General features: G+C 38.7%; 1 protein-coding gene across 3 annotated transcripts in view; it reads right to left on the bottom strand.

The window, feature by feature from the left end:
* Cysu (peroxidase homolog) overlaps positions 1–16,307 on the bottom strand; it is a 30,324-nt gene extending 14,017 nt beyond the window's left edge. For 2 of the 3 annotated variants that reach the window (XM_076772629.1, XM_076772630.1), the window contains exons 1-3: positions 15,889–16,307; positions 6,649–6,843; positions 51–130 (exon numbers count right to left, since the gene is read on the bottom strand). In XM_076772629.1, coding sequence (XP_076628744.1) covers positions 51–130; positions 6,649–6,843; positions 15,889–15,896 — 283 coding nt within the window. In that variant the 5' untranslated portion in view covers positions 15,897–16,307. Of the gene's footprint in view, positions 1–50; positions 131–398; positions 446–6,648; positions 6,844–15,888 lie in introns of those variants that run through there. The other variant, XM_076772631.1, reaches the window with a different exon arrangement.
* Between the last annotated feature and the right edge of the window lie 423 nt (positions 16,308–16,730).

The following is a 16,730-nucleotide window of genomic DNA, read 5'->3' as shown; positions in this document are numbered from 1 at the left end:
GTACACTAATTATTTATTGTTAGCATTTCTTTTCATTCGTATGCACTTACTGATGCGTTTTCTCGCTTCGATGTAGGCACGATTGACGGCGTCGTAGGTGATGCACGACTGGGATCCCGCCGACGGTGGGCTGAAAAGATGAAGAAACGAGAATGAAAGTTAACGCGTGCTCTCGATCTTCGAATACGAGCGTATTATTTACAGCTTCCCTCCCCCTCCCCTCTGTTCTCGGGTTCACTCTTCTCTGGAGGTTTTTTTTTCGAGTTAATTACCTAACTCCTTGTAGCCTACTTTCGTGAGAAGCCAGCTGCCCGAGCCTACGCGAGCCACGCATTTACCCGTCGCTCCGCGTTCTCGGATATTCTGTACCCAAGGTAACCCGAAACTATCATACGAACCGTGGACTCGCAGAGCGCAGATGAATTGACATATCCTGTTTCTTGCAACGAAATATACTGGCATTGACGTGCCGCTCGTGGCTTTTACCTTCGAAGGTTGTCTTGTCTTATGGCGTTCGGATTAGCCGCGGCGCGCCCGTTTCCTCGTTTAATGCGTATCGCGGCCAATCGACGATGATAGATCGTCGTTTCGATTTCGAACCACCGTCAGAACCCTACACTTTATTTTAAACGGGTCATTATATATTTATGCGAGCAAACTCTTTTTCTCGCGAACGAAATTTCGCGAGTAGTCTCTTAAGGGGGGTTCCTCTGTAACAGGTTAAAAATATCGATATTTCTTTTTGCTCGTAAATCAAAAATATCAATTTTAGTCGTGGTATATTCCTCCAGGAGCTGAACAAAATTTTAGAGACGCGTGCGATAGGATGGGACTTGGACGTTGATCCAAGTAGAAACAGCGAGTAATGGACAGACGCGCCCAGACAGATTCAATCGCACTTTTCAGATTCGATATAGGGAAGAATTTTATTCGAAATAAGGAATAGTATTTATAAATGCTTTTTTAATAATCGATAAAATTATTTCTTCCCTGAAATTAAATCTCGAGAAAATGGGGGAGTCGAACGAATTTGTAATATAAACACATGCAGATAAAACTAAGGATGAAATTTGAAAATATTCTATATTATTGCACACATTTTTATCCTCAATTGATTAAAATTTGGAATAAAAATCAAGAGTAATCGAGTTAAGCCTCTTCCAGGCTGCATGTGCATAATTTTCTCTTTCTTGCACTTTGTTTCGTTCGATTCGTTGCCTTGACTTGCCAATCACCGGATTTTTCAACGATAATCGTCTGACAAATCCCCCAAGAGATTTGCAAGAAATTAATACGTTGATTCCGAGCATGTCCCGAGGTCAGAGTCAAAAACTGACGATTAAGACCATGTATGATCTGTCTTTGATAACTAGGCATTAAAAGAAGTTTTTTCTGCGTGAAATGATCGTAAGAGAAATCGATTATTTAAAGAAAAACACGCAAAAGAAATTTGAAACATGAAAAGTGTGCTTTATTGCGAGCTGCTCTGTGGTGAAACAATCACAGGAGATCGCTATCAACGTCAATTGATCAATTTGGGCGATAAATTGCACCGATAGAGAGCGTTTACCGGTCAGGGAAACTGTTAGATCGTACTACTGTATGACAACGTTCGATCACACATTATTTATAAGACATTATCTTCAACTTGAGCTAAGTACTCCTTCCGCACGTGGCACATTCTTGAAACTTGGTACGATTTAGTTGACACCTGTTCCACGTGCTTCAACATTACTTGTCCGACTGACACTTTATTGCGTAGAAGAAACGTAAGAAAGTTTTACCGTGACCAGCTCAATCGACTGACCTAAATCCCATCGAACATATCGAGAAAAACGAGTTGTTACAGTCGTAACGAATCGCATTACACAAAGTACAAATACGAGATGGAATCTATTATAAATTGTTAAAACGAAGATTAGAGAGATGCCCGGGGATGTAAACGTGGGTGGAGAATTTTTCCATTCATCGAACGATTGGAACGATTCGAATGAATCTTCTATTGTATAATCGAGGATTAAGGATCTTTGTTTGTATCTGCCAAAGGAATTGCTCGATACTGTTCAGCCTGATTTTCCTTAATTGGACAGCGAACACTTTCTCGTGCAATGTTCTACCATTGCTTCACACCCTTCGTCAGAAGTAATTAATTAATACCCTTCTGTCTGGTATAATTGAATAGAAAAATAATATGAGCTCCGCGTTAATTGTATATGCTCACAGAATATTAAGTTGAGGTTTCCAAAGAGTAAAGAGACCGAAACGAAATTTTTCTTTTGTTTTTACGATGCTTGTTTGAAGCAAAATGCAACTCTGACGATCATGACTTATTAAGTACAGGAAAGAAACAATAATTAGTAGCTTGTGATTGATCTGAAATTGAAGGGAAGACTCGCGGAGAATCGTTTCATGATCTACCTCTGACGGAGATTAGCTTCGATGAAATTTTTAATTCCATGTACAGTTCTTTGCTCGATCTAATTAATTCTGTCGTTCGTTACCGATTTCTAAACATTATTTAGTCGTTTTAATCGACACTAAAATACTTGGAGGGATAATTGTAAGGCTTTATTAACATTCCTGTAGCGTACATGGCGTTCGTAAATTGTTCAGAAACCCACTTCTGCTATGGTTCCTGAGGCTTACATGGTGTTCATGAATTGTACGTAAACCTAGTTTTGCTCGGAAATATTTTCCCACAAATTATCCTGTCACAATCGTTATTAAACGAAGTAATGGGTACGCGCTGAAAGTATTGGAGAGAATGTATTCGAGGGGCGTTCTGGATTTAGTTACAACAGAATTCATTCTCGCGCGGGAATGGCTGTTTTATTAACTTGCGCGTGGTTAAGTAAACAAATCAATTTATACGATCAATTGCGTTCCTTCTGCCTAGAATTCATTAATCGAGTATCGTGCATAAATTCCATCGATTAATTCTGAAGTTCGATGTTAATAATGTGGGACTATTTTTTGAAAGCAAGTAAAAATATAGAGATTCTTTCGAGGCTAAGAATTGTACGAAAGTATTTTAAAGTTCATAGAGTACGATAGAAAACCGGATAAGTAATCGCATTAACAATTTCTTTATATTCATCTGGTTTGACTACGTGGAACCCGAAGAAGGAAAAGTTGCGTTTGAAACACGTTTCCCTCTGCAAACGCTTACATGGACTGCAATTCGTGTAACGTAATAAAATTGGCCATGAGCAATTTCAAAGTGGGTAGAAAGTACATTTAGTCGCGATTTAGCAAAGACGCTTTAACGGCTTGCGTGTTACATAAATGATATAAAATTCAGCCACGATGATATTAAATCGTCTGATAGTTTTCCATGATAAAGTTCTGCGAAACAGTGAAAAATATATATCCACGAATCGCGGCAATTATAAAATGTTGAAAACTTAAGGCTTAGAAAGTCATCGTTGCACTTAAACGCCACAAGTGCAACGTCTTCGATGAATCTAAGAAAGTTTAAATGAATTGATCTCCTCTACACGTGGAATTATGTAATTTTCTCGCCAACGATGGTAAAAGGTAATGGAAACCTCGACGTAAAGATTGATTAATCAACATATTAATGGAAAATTCCATTCAATAATAGCTTCGTTCAAGCTGTGTGAAAAGTTGAAGAATTTAAATATTACTCCCTAATCCTCCTTAAAGCATTGCTCTGTAATAAATATTATTCGTGATTGCAGTATATTAGTTAACGGTATTTTTGCAAGTGTCAGAAATGTTAAGCCAACACGAGCAAATGACATTCATAAAACGCGGATGAAAAGTTATACTGTATTGCGGAATGTACATTCTCGATATTATTACCAAGAACACGATCTGCCTTTTAATTGCACAACCTATAGATTTCCTATTTCATTCAGTATCAGCTGACAAAGTATCGTTATTCAAGGCTGAATTGTATCGATAGTATCGATAACTGGCAACTTTTTAAATTCCGCGTCTGGACAACTTTAATTTTAATCCTACATTAGAGTTCTATGGACTTTTTATCATTTAAAAAAATTAAATTTTCCTTTTTGTTCTTTGTTCTTTTTAAACATTGATCGAACATAATTTCTGTTGGTAGTCTTTCGCGCGATTTTCTAAATTATTTTACAAACAATTCATTTAAAAAAATCAGAACGAAATATTACTGCTGATGACTAAAAAATTTGCCTATTTTTACTATTGTCCTTTCGATGTTTGTGAACCGTCTGTGGTGTAATATTATTCATAGCGATCACCGTACCGTAAATATAGAAATTCCTAGGAAAATTCTTCCATCGGTTCGTTACACCGGTTGCGAAAATATTTTAACTGCATTTTAGCTGCAGAAAACGCAGGCTGATCTGAGTTTCACTATGATTGGTAACGCAACGTTCATAACGCATGCGTAGGTCGCTTATTTCGTTTCGATGCATTCGGTATCGCAAATATGTCATTATATCTTTTCCTCGGGCGACTATAAACGCTTCTTTTTTTGCGAAACGAATGCATCGATATGATACAACGTCTTGCATAATTCTATTCGCGCGAGATGCAATCAAAAAATTGATTTGCATATTACTTACATGCATCTTTTATCTCGCGCAACGTGGCTCGGGGGATTACCGATATGTAAATGAAATTAAAATTAGAAGAGTCGTTTGTATCAGAATTCGGCAACATTGAATAATTAATCGAATTTACAAACATTTTAAAATTAGATGGTTACGTTACCATATCTTACTCTTCTCTTTCATTTTTAGGCTTAGGTTTCTGTAAATGGAATCATGGCATTTTTTATTTTTCTTTACGAGTCTCTTTGTTCTTTCAACTACTACAAAAAATAGTAATAAATTTTTCAAATTTTCTTGTCAAATTGAAAATTCAATCAGACGCGAACGTTGTTTAATTTAATTGATCTTCCCCGAAAGGTAATTTATTTTTGGTAATTGTAAAATCGACTTGGTCAACAGATATACAGATCAACGAATGTTTCTCTTGAGTAAATGCCTCGCGCTAATGTCGATAGCGTCTAATAGAGTGGAGCAAAAAATCCACATTGTGCAATGATCATTCATTAGTAGAGGCACGTATTATCGTGTGTAATTTTCTAATTATCTCGTTAAGCTCGATTTCCGAAATGGACGATGATTGCTTCCTTTTACCCTGGCTACTACCGTGTTTTATTAGCGCCGAGCCGCGAAGGGTTCCACAACTAACCACGACGGTTTCTTTTCTGCTCGATTACAAGTTCGATCGTGACTGCACGGGTTGTCGAACAAGAGCACACGTTCGCACGTGGGAATATTTATTTGCACGTGTGCAATAAGATTTACTTACACAGTCGCACGTTGGCAGTTCGTGCCTCGTAATTGCACGAAAACTGTGCAGTTGCGTTATGCCTTATAAGTGGCAAAACCATGCTCTCTGGTACGTCCAAAAATAGATCAACCCTTTTGTTTCGTGCACCTCGTTATTTATAGTAGTTTGCTGATGCAATTCAGAAATTAGAAACTTGATAAAACGCGTCTCAGTCCTTTAATGTCTCGATTTTAGAGCTTGATCTTTTTCTAAAACGATTAGTTTACGAGACAAAGTTTATTAATTCCTGAGGAAACAGTGTTTCGAACGATCCCAGAGTGCATCGTTCCTTGCAACACCAAGGAATACAACTCCACGACTTGTTTCAAGGTTTCGAACCTAGGAATTACGACAGTCCTCCATTGTCTTATCCGCGTTGATAAACAAAAGGAGATCAGGTTTTCCACGGCGTATAACGGCCTGTCCTCATTATACGAGCGTTCTCACGACCTGATATTGAGATACACTTTTATCCACCGTGATAAATTATCATCAGGCGTACAACGTCCCTGGTGAATTGCGGAAATATGCTACCCGGACGGGTTTATTTTCAGCATCGACTTTTAAATCTTCGACGTTTAACAATGAAGTTGGGTGTCGCCAGTTAGACCGGGACTACTCGTTGAATATTCTTTATCGCAGACTTGTTTTCATTACTCGTACTTAGATCCGGATTTAACTGTACCTAAAAGCTTCCTCGAAGAATCGTTTCAAATAAAACTGCTTGAAATGTTCGAGTAGTCCCAACCCTGGCAGAGAGAGGAATGTTGAACAAATCGACTGACGGGTGACAATGATTGAGCAACGCTGTTCAAGAAGAAAGGTTCGCGTAAAAGTCGCTACGATTAAAGCGAAGCACGCGGGAACAGAGGTTAAATACATAGAGAAAGTCCTGATTACTGATCCTGATCGGAGTTCCTGCTTTCTCCAGACCTCGAAAATGTCAGTGAAGGTCTTGTCGCGTTACGTAACAACGATTCGGTTGCAACTTTCAAGGGACGAGAAATGTTCGAAGGATTCGATTGTCGCTCGCGTCTTTCTGTGCAACGGGAAGATCGAGGCAAGAGTAAACTGCAACTACGACGATAATTCGTTGTAGCAAGAACTTTTGCTTTGTTCTTAAACGTTACGCCTTAATGATGATTGTCACAGTGTTAAAAGTATCGTGAGTCATGTGTCGTAAGTGGAACTGTTACTCTGGAGAACCGTGGGGCGAAAATTGGTTCAAACTCCAGCCGCGGAACGCGTTAACTAGACAGTCGATACCGTGTTCGAAGTTTAATTTGATAAAAGGTTGCTTACAAGGAACCACGAAGTAGATTGTAGGTATAATCGAAGGCATTCGTCCTTCCTGGACCGTTGAGAACCAAAGCACAGTCATCGCCGTTTGCATAAGCCTCGACCGACTGGTATTGCAGTCCGTAGCAGCTACTCCTCCACGTGACTAGTAGCAGCAGGAGTCCGATTATAGCGGATCGTGTCCGCCCTATCATGGATCTGCAACATTATAATAGCGACGATTATCTCCACCGCCATCGGGATACCGTGAACAGTGTTTCTGCCAGAATATCGGATCTAGCGAAATTACTCTTAATCCGGCGTATCTGTCACGAATTGTTATCTTATACCGCGTGTAAAATCAATTTCGCGGATGAACGATCCCCTGAAACGTTTCGCGATACAGACTTACGAATCTGAGCGCAAGAAACGTTCCTTTCCTTAACCCGAGTAATTAAAATTAATTTAAAACATGGTTCAAGCCTCTACAAGAACATATAACTTTGAAGTTTTAGGATCAGTCTGTAAATTGTAAGTCAGTAGCAAGTATAACTTAAATAGTTTAGATCTAGATTTTTCTAGTTCCACCCTTTGGAACCTTTTTTTTCATATTTACATTTTTATTTACTCGACGAGTCTAAAAACTAAATCTACTAGTAAGATTGATTACGATTTTAATGTAGGCGAGAATAGATACGAAATATTGTTGAACACGAGTGGCCGTAGAAGAGATCCAACGATACGTTAGGTGAAAGGATAGAAAAGTGTGAAGAGACTGTTCCTTCGAAATGATGTTAGCTAGGATTTCTGACGATCAACACCGGAGACTATGCGAGATATGCAAGTCATTCGTTTTAATATTTCTCGCATCCCCTGCATCGGATTGTGTATATTAAAACTGTTCTGCCGTACACGTCGTATTTAAACGTTTGCTAGCATTACATCGTACAGTTACGTCTAAACAAATTACAGACGTCGGGTTCTAAGTACTTCGGATGCCTATTTCAGTAAGTAAATTTAGTAGATAACTCGATCGTAAAGTTTCCATTTCTGTCGTTGATGATCTTTGCTACTCCGAGGAATTCGAATTCATCTTATGTCGTAGTTTAATGAGGTTCTCGTAGGGCTGAGATTTTTTAATCGGAAAAGGTCACCTTCGTTACGGGATGAATGGCGTTTCTCATATTACGTATTATGTACAGAGCGTGTAAGGAAGAAACGACTTCCTGAGTACAGTTCCCACAGCTTTCCTTCGCGGTGCTTCATCGTTTACAACAATGAACCGTAAAGTCCAAGTGTACGATCACGAGGATTCCGCGAACAGTCAGATATGACTGATTACCGCGGTGTCATTAGCTCCCGCGAGAAGGTAATTATCGCTATACGTAGCTGCACTATTTGCATTGCAAAACGCGTGCATATGGTTATTTTCCATACCGCTCCAATATCGTCGAGTTTGTCTAACCGCATATCCAAGAGAAAGTCCACCTTGATGCGAGGTTGAAGGCGTATAAATGTCAATTTATTACCCTGACTCGGCGCCGTTCGATGTAATATTAGGGTGTCCCAGTAAATATTGCGTGCATCGAAACGTTAATTAATTGAATGCAAATTAATCGGGTCGTATAGGAACGTCGTTCGTGATTTATTAAAGGAGCAACGATCTCTGGTGTTTACATTCTTCTTCCCGAATAACGAGACTTCCGATCGATCGAACTTTTTGGTATTTTTATACGTAAGAGTAAGAGTGAGGGACAAACATTTAAAATGTGTAGTTTTATAGTCTGTGCAAAAAAGAGATTTCATCGATGTATTAGACGGTTTGGAATAACAGAAAACAACGTTCTCGAGGCCGTGGAATATTTTCTGGGATACGGTAGACGCGTGCGTTCAGTCTATTGGAATAGTCGTTTGGCCATTCACCTGTATTTTAAACCGCGACAATTACCAGCTGGATTAAAATATAGTATGTCCGTTGTGGGTCGATCGACGAACAGGTTGAATGCTAAGCCAAGATGAAATTACAGTTAGTTTGATTAAAGAAAGATTGTCGTTCATTTAGACCAGAGTGTCTCTGGATTAATGGGATATACCGCAGAGTCTGTACCTCAGAAGCAAGCTATAACAGGCCTACATTTTTTAATTTTTCATGCTTTTTGTAATAGTTATCAAAGGTGTCTTCGATTTCAAACTTTCGTTCGTTAGCGTATGTGTTCGCCACGAGTAAATGCATGGTTGCATTTCCAAGTAATTGCAGCAAGATTGTCGTATAAGGCTGGGAAAGCATAGAAGCGTTAGGAAGACTTTTATTTTCCGTTGTCGCATAGTTCCGCGAACACTCGACGCACGAGGCTGTTATTTCGACTCTCATTACAGTAATCTTCGGATAACTGAAGCGATTTTTCCCCGGATGAAGGACATTATTCCCACCGCTGTTTATTCAGCGCGAGTCGACTCGTGCTCTTGACAGACTCGCACGAAAACGATAAGATACGTGGGATAAAATTTTCATTAACACGTTGATTGTTAAGAGAGATGTGACAACTTTCTCACAACACGACACTACCATTGTTCTAATAACGACGCGAAAAATGCATCAATATTTTCATAAGCAATATACCACTCTCTCAAAAAATTTCGCGATTATATAAAGAAATTATTGAAACACTAAGCTACATTTTACTTAAATATCCAGGTTGGAAAGTTACATTTAAAATTCAAACTCCTGTCTTTTCTTCAGCATTTCCCGAACGTAATAAATTACAATTCCGAATATGCTGTTCGTCGTGAAAAAAACGTTGAAGAATTAAACGAAAGGAATTTGTAGTTTCTAACGATTAACTTACCATGTTATTTATTTTTGCGTGCGCGAAAAAAAAATTCATTAACATATAGAACTGTTACCGCAGTAACGCCTAATACGATCGGTTTATATAATTAGCGCTGTACTTTCCACCGATTGTTTATTGCGCAACTTTTGAAGAAAAAGAAAATATAAAGTAACGCAAACCGAGGTGTAGCAATATATTGGCTTTCGAGAGATTTGAAGAGGTTACAGAAACGAAACGGCTGTTTTGCGAACGAAATTATCAAGATCAAGTCTGCCTTGAATTCTATCGTAATGAAAGGTTCGTTCGCAACTACGCCTCCTTTCGTCGATGCGTGAATACGGCGGAGAAACTAAATTGCAAAACGCGAATTATCATGGCAGTCTAACAAAGAATTACGTGAAAACTCCTCGGTTCTCAATGGTTGTACTTCGGTACGAAAAACATTCATCGCCACAAGCTATTTGGAGTTCGATAAACGCGACTGATTTAAATAATTACAATGCATACTGAATTTAAAAAATTATCTGACAATATACAGTGACATTTATTAGCTGCTTTCTAAAGTAAAAGTCCATCTGAACGCGAACTAATACATTTCACGTTATAGATTTAAATCTTGTGTATATATGTGTAATTTTGAATCTGAATGTGAATGTAGACATTCGAAAATTTAATTATCGCACACGATCCATGATATCACGAAACGAGAACAATTTCTGCACGTCGGTTTCATTATTATAATATTTAAAACTCTCGCGTGGGATTAAAATTGTTTCAGCTTTTGCACGATCGGTTTCTCGGAATTCTTAATCGACCTCGAGTCGAACCTTTCAATGTGGCGGGCTTTGGTTTATCTCGGTGAACAATATTCACGGGTTAACACGAGGATGGGAATGAAAGTACGCGACGTTCTACATATTAATCAGATAAGAAAGGCAATCGACATTTGAAACGATTTCAGTTTCTTTTTTTCCTTTTTTCTCTTTTTCTCTGGTCACCTTGCGCATTCTGCTCGCCGCTCACGGACGAAACGCACCGATAAACCGGTCGCGCCGCATTCGATTTCATAAGTCCTATTAACCAACTGCCTTCAGTCAATGACTTCTCTCGGATTTAATCGATACAATTTACGGAATCCTCCGCGAAATGCATCGAAAAGACATAAATCCACCGGGCGCAGAAGAAAAATATTAACGCGGCGCTCGTGATTTATTTCCCGATGTGGATGTAACAAAAATTCACGGGCAAAAAGGTGAATAATCTTGCATAACGGGGGGTAAAAAAAAAATTGGAATCCTGTTAAATAAAAGATTGAAAGAATAATTGAATGGAATTACTTTAAATAACTCTCGAGCATCACGAAGCTCGTTCTTACGCGACTTTTACGAGTATTGAAAGCTAGATTCATTCATTACTCGTTATTGTATTTTAAGTAAAACAGTTCAGTGAACGAGTCCTTTATCCTACTTATTGCATTAAGATTGAAATCGAAATTTAAATATTAAAGTTACATCTTTCGTTGCTGGCTCTGCGAATAAAATTTTGGTTTCCTAATTACCACAAATGTGAATTAGACTCTTGGGAACAACTTATTAAGAATAAAACATGTTGGGTAAAATTTGAAAGGAAATAAGTAGGTGGTCTGAATTACCCTGTTGAGAATTGTGGTAAACGAAGGAACAGGATAATTCGGACCAGTTCCTGTGGTATATTCAAGTAGGTTATATATTGTCAATAAATAACCAAACTATATTGACAGGGATAATTTTGATCAGACATTTTTTGTATTCAAGAATATAAATTTTGAAATTTCACATTTTTAAATCAACATCGTTGCGATGTAGCATTATATTAAATTAATATAATGAATATTATATTTTTTTATAAGGAGCACAATAAAAGGTCATGATGTAAAAAGACCTTGGAAACGAATTATCCTACTTAGTGTATTACAAAATATTTTTACCGTTCACCGTCATTGGAATTAAACTTTCTGGGTATCAAATGTAGCGTGTAATTGTTTTACTCAAATTACGTAAGGAAAAATACTGTAATTTATCGAGCAGCACCTGTGCTTTCGAAAATTATACGCTTAATCTGTCGATCGCGACGGTCGAAAGTGCTCGATTAAATTAATACTAAATGAATTACGAGAAAGATCGAGTCTGTCAGGACTCGAAAATGATCTGGATGGTCATTATATTGTATTTATTATATGTAACGTCATGCCTGTTATGAGATTCGGAATATAAGATCACGGGACGTATATTTTAAAATATAGAGTATTATTTAATTTCTTGGAAAATATGTGGTCCACGGTATCGATAACACAAAGCTGAACCCGTGGCGAGAGCAATCTTTTCTGCGGTTATCATCGTCGTCGCGATAAAACATTTTCCGCGCGAAGGATCACGTCCATTCCGTTACCTCGGTGGTCTGGCTACGAGCCAATCATGATACCCGTCGATTCTTTTTTTCGTACGGAAACGTCGGCATCTTATTCGTACGAATTGGCTGAGTTGACCCGGTATTCCGGCCTCGTAACAGCGAGAAATCGAATCGAGAAACGTAGGAAATCTTTGAGCGAACCGAAAGCCAGCGAAAGGTGAAAACTCGAAAAGAAGTCGCTCGAAAAATATACGAGACCGTAACCACTGCATGAAACGCATAACTGGATCGCAGTCCTGTCGACCAGAAGTAAAAATATAATTTTACATCAATTTTTACCTGCTTGAATAATCCATAATTTGTCGTAGTAATTATTTTTGTAACCCTTTGAAATTCACGAATCTCACTCGGATTTAGTTTCTTTACTTTTGTCTTACTCGTGGTACAATTCGAATCACGAGACAGATCCTTTCACAATTACGTCATAATTGCAGCTTTTAGTAAGTAGATAATGTTGGGTTGATAAATTCAGTCATCTCTGAGCGATATTACTCTCGAATTACGGGGTGTAGAATGCTCTTTTTTTTAAATATTTTCTTTTTAAACGGAGTTCTTTACAGATATGTGCAATTAGAATCTCGCGATGTAGTCCTTTCTCTATTGCATCATATATTTGTTACTTTCGTTGCGTCAATAATGTCGGATTGATGAGGTACATTTACTTATAACACTATTAATTTCGTATTGCTGTGTCTGGGATACTTTTCGCAGAACGTTAGATTTTTAATTGAGCATCATTTTCCTTTTCAGACAGAGTTATTTACAGATATCTACAATTAGAATCCCACTGTTGATCCTTTCACTGTTACATCAGAATCGCTACTTTCTTGACTCGATAGTATCGGATTGATAAGGGTCACGATTACTAAAATTTAGTTGCCTTAATCTCTTGAAGTTAGATGGTGGTTCTAATATCTAGAATTCCACGTTTTTGTGCTATAATGACACAGGATGTGATATCACGTTTCCAAGAATACTGTATCGCAGCGATTGGAAAATGGAATTTCCAATTGTCGCTGTCGGTGAAAGCGAGAAAGAGCGTATCGAATCGGCGAGTTACGAAACGGAATCGTCGCTGATTATTAATTACACGGGGAAGTAATCGGCACGTGATAACGTTCTCAGGCCGAAGTTACGCGTAACAACGCGATTCAGATAAAAGACGGCAAGTTGATCGGAATAAAGATCAAGTGGATTACTTTCTCATTGCGTCTACCGCGGATTCTCCTTTCACTTTCCTCGCAGATCGTTGGCAACGCGTCTCGGACCGATAGAGACTCATTTCGCGTATTTTCGATAGGCAATACTCGATCAGGTTTGTGGTAACCGAGGAAGTCGATGATATTTTTCGCGTTTAAAATCGGTTCCTGCAGTCGCTAGTATTCGTCTTCCACGCTAATCGCCTTCTAAACTGCATAGACCAGTGCCCCAGAAAGTCAACGAATGCAGTAATTAAAAGCAGACATTCTATTGCATCTGTGGATGTGTTCGGATGTGATTTAAATTTGTTTCTCCTTCGCTCGTTAATACAATGGAATTACTTCTAATTATTGCATTTTCGAGGGGACTTTTTTGCCTCTGGGGACTGGCCTAACTAGTCGAACTTGGTTCCAACGACGGTCAGGGGACCTACAAATTTCCTCGTTTTAATCATTGCTCGCTGTATCAGGGGTGAGTTTGGAAATTACTCGAATAAGAAGGTATTTATATATTTGCTTTAGGACTGGGTCTACTTTTTTTGTATTTGAATATTCGGAAACATGATCCTACGTTTAAAAAAAAATCTGAGAAATAATTTAAATATATAAATCCTGAAGAATAATATAAAGTAATGTAGTAGAAAGTAAATGATACAGTTTACGCGTAACAAGCACTATTTATACTTCACCGATGCGAAAAATGATTGACTGTTACACGACATCAATTCGCGTGTATTGCATTATAGAAACTCTGCTGAAGGAATTGGCATACATTTCTATTAATACTCTTCGTACCGGCTTCGAGCTATGTTTAGTCAAAGTTGAAACCCTAAACCAGAATGCATTCATTCAGTAACCCAATATTATACCATTGGAGGATGTACCGTTCGCTGTATTTCTTTCGCCTGCGAGTTAAATATGCGTGCAGCGATTCTTGAACCGTGAATATAACGATCATTTAGACTAATTGGGTAGGTGTAACAACGTCTTACATCATTGGTATAAAATTAACTTCGTAAATGCTGTAATAGATACATTAAACTGCGTTGAAGCACGTTCGAATAATATTGTTCTATTGAAAATAGCAAATACAAATACAGAAAATTGAAGAATTCGTTGAATTCTTAAGAAATCTAACAATTAGACATAAATTATTTTACGATGACTTTATGATCTCCCATTACTGCAGATCGGTGAACCCAACCTTCAGTGTTCACAAGGTGAGGTAAAAAAATTCCCACTGTTAGAGGTATCTTTTACTCGAGTCTCTTATTGACCTACATTTTATTGTATAATTATAGTATGATATACTTCCGAAGAAAACCCACATAAAAAGGAAAATATCTCCTTTTCTTATTCTACCTGTCATGCAAGTATTATTTATTATCGTTGATTTATGGACTGCAGGTGGTTATTCAATTAATATTTGATTACCTTTCTATAACCCCACGTGACTTTGAAATTACATACTCATTATCTACATGCTTGAAGTCTGATTAAACGCTATTATAAATGCATATGTAGATACAAGGTGTTTCCTGTAACTCTTAATATGTGTTAGTAAAGTGGAGGCATTTTGATAAGTTCAAGGTCACTTGGGTTTTTTATACACCAATCAGTACACTTTTTTGTCTTCTATAAAAAGAGTGTTGGTATCAGGGTCAAAAAATGATTAGTTTAAAAGTTACTTAAACTTCTAAATACAATTTGGGTCATAGAGGGTTGATAATTGGGTATAATAGAAATATAGAAATAGAAATAAGTTGACGATACAGCTCATTAATATTTTAGAAACTCTAAGAAATCGAATGATCGAGGATTACATTGATTTTGGTTCATTAACTAATATATGAACAATTTATTAGTCCACTTTCGCTTTCATCGTTTCATGTTACTCCAATGTCGTCTGAAGGGGTTTAATAATCGAGCCTATTTCATAGTTGCAAGTGCCTTTCATTATTTTCAAATTCACATAGTTTTTAAATCATCCTGAATGTATTTTAATAATAATACATAGGATTTTCATAACATGTAAAACCAAATAAATGATTTGCTAGAATAAAAATTCGTGACACCATATTTCCATCATCACACTCATTAATCACTCGCTATGTTACGTTAGAGCACTGAAGCTTACTTGATTAAACATCGCTAATAAATCAGTATATCGCGTTCTCATATGTTATCCATTATTTGAATAAAAATCTCTCTGTTCCATAGTACAGTCTAAAAATTGGTAAAATTATTATTTAGAGTGACGAATAAAGGACAAGCAACTGTTTCACCGTTGCTTGTTAACCCCGTCACAGGTCACGTGACTAATTGTTTGTTACGCGAGGGGTCGCGCACAAAGATCGCCTCCGAGTTTCAATTTTAGTACTAATGCATACATAGACACAAATCTTTGGTACAAAATGTTCATAATCACAAGTTTGAAAATTGCCCAATGTTTTGACGGGTTTCAAATTTCATAGTTAAAGTTACAGACATTATATTGAATTTGATTAATCTATCGATACGAATATGATAAAAATCAAGCGTTAAGAAACGAAACATTTTAGACAGATAGAAAGTACACTGTTCCATCGAATGAATTCCCATTTGTTACAAATCGCTATACGAATAAAGCGTCGCGATCCCCAGTATCGTGTTTAAGAATTAACCGCGTTCGAAGATATCGTAGTTCCTGGAAAATGAATCGGCCCACGCGCCTAGCCTCCGGAAACTCTGTCGGGCAACCGTTTCTTGGTCGACCAGTTTCTCGGGCCCCCTGAACTGTAACTCACCCGTGCATTCTGTTATCACGTGCTCCACGTTGCCTTCGAAACGTTCCAGTCGAAGGGAGATCAGGATCGCTCGTCGAGGATCGCTGCTATCGAACGACCAAGGGAGCGTGTGTGTGTGTGGGTGTGTAGCACTTCCGACGCACTTTCTTCCGAACCACGGGCGAAAAAAATGAGCGAGAGGGAGGGGAGGGCGCGCGTAAACGACGGGAAAAAATAAATGCAACGGTCTACGGATCGTCTTCGAATTTAAGAATGATCGATCGATCACCGGCGTGTTTCGTGCGATATAGCCGGTGGTTTTCTACTGACCGGACTGTCCAACGTAGTCCAGGTGACCACTCGACGGTGTTAGGCGATTGTCGGTTAGAGACTCACTGACCGAGTGTCTCGTATAATCCGGTAACTTGGCTCTCTCGTGTCCTGCGTTCGCGGGTGCCGGTATAGTTCTTTATCGCGGAGCTACGTTCGCGTCCACTTGGTGGCGGAAAGCTCCCCAAAAGCGCGGCCCCGCGAAACGCTCGACCAACGGGGGTGGGGGAACGCGAGTTACCTTACCTCGAGGTAACAACCTCCAGGTGAGAGAGAACCCGACGAGGAAAACCGAGTGAGAGAGTGGGAGAGGGAGGCGGAGGAGGCGTAGACTCCCGTCCACGTTTTACTTTCCTTTCTCTGTACGAGCCGCCGGCTGCTGCCCTCGATTCGAGACGTCGATTGTGTCTCCGTGTTCGCCGAAACACGTACGCGACGCCGAAAGTCGCCACCCGATTAATCGTCCCGTGGAATTGGAATGCCCGACGGCGGTTACGCGCTTTCGGGGACCACTCGCGGTCCCAATTTTCGAT

The sequence above is a fragment of the Colletes latitarsis genome, chromosome 9 (genome assembly GCF_051014445.1).
Source record: "Colletes latitarsis isolate SP2378_abdomen chromosome 9, iyColLati1, whole genome shotgun sequence".
Lineage (NCBI taxonomy): Eukaryota > Metazoa > Arthropoda > Insecta > Hymenoptera > Colletidae > Colletes > Colletes latitarsis.
The sequence above is the reverse complement of the archived record's forward strand: the minus strand, read 5'-3'. Positions and strand labels throughout refer to the sequence as shown.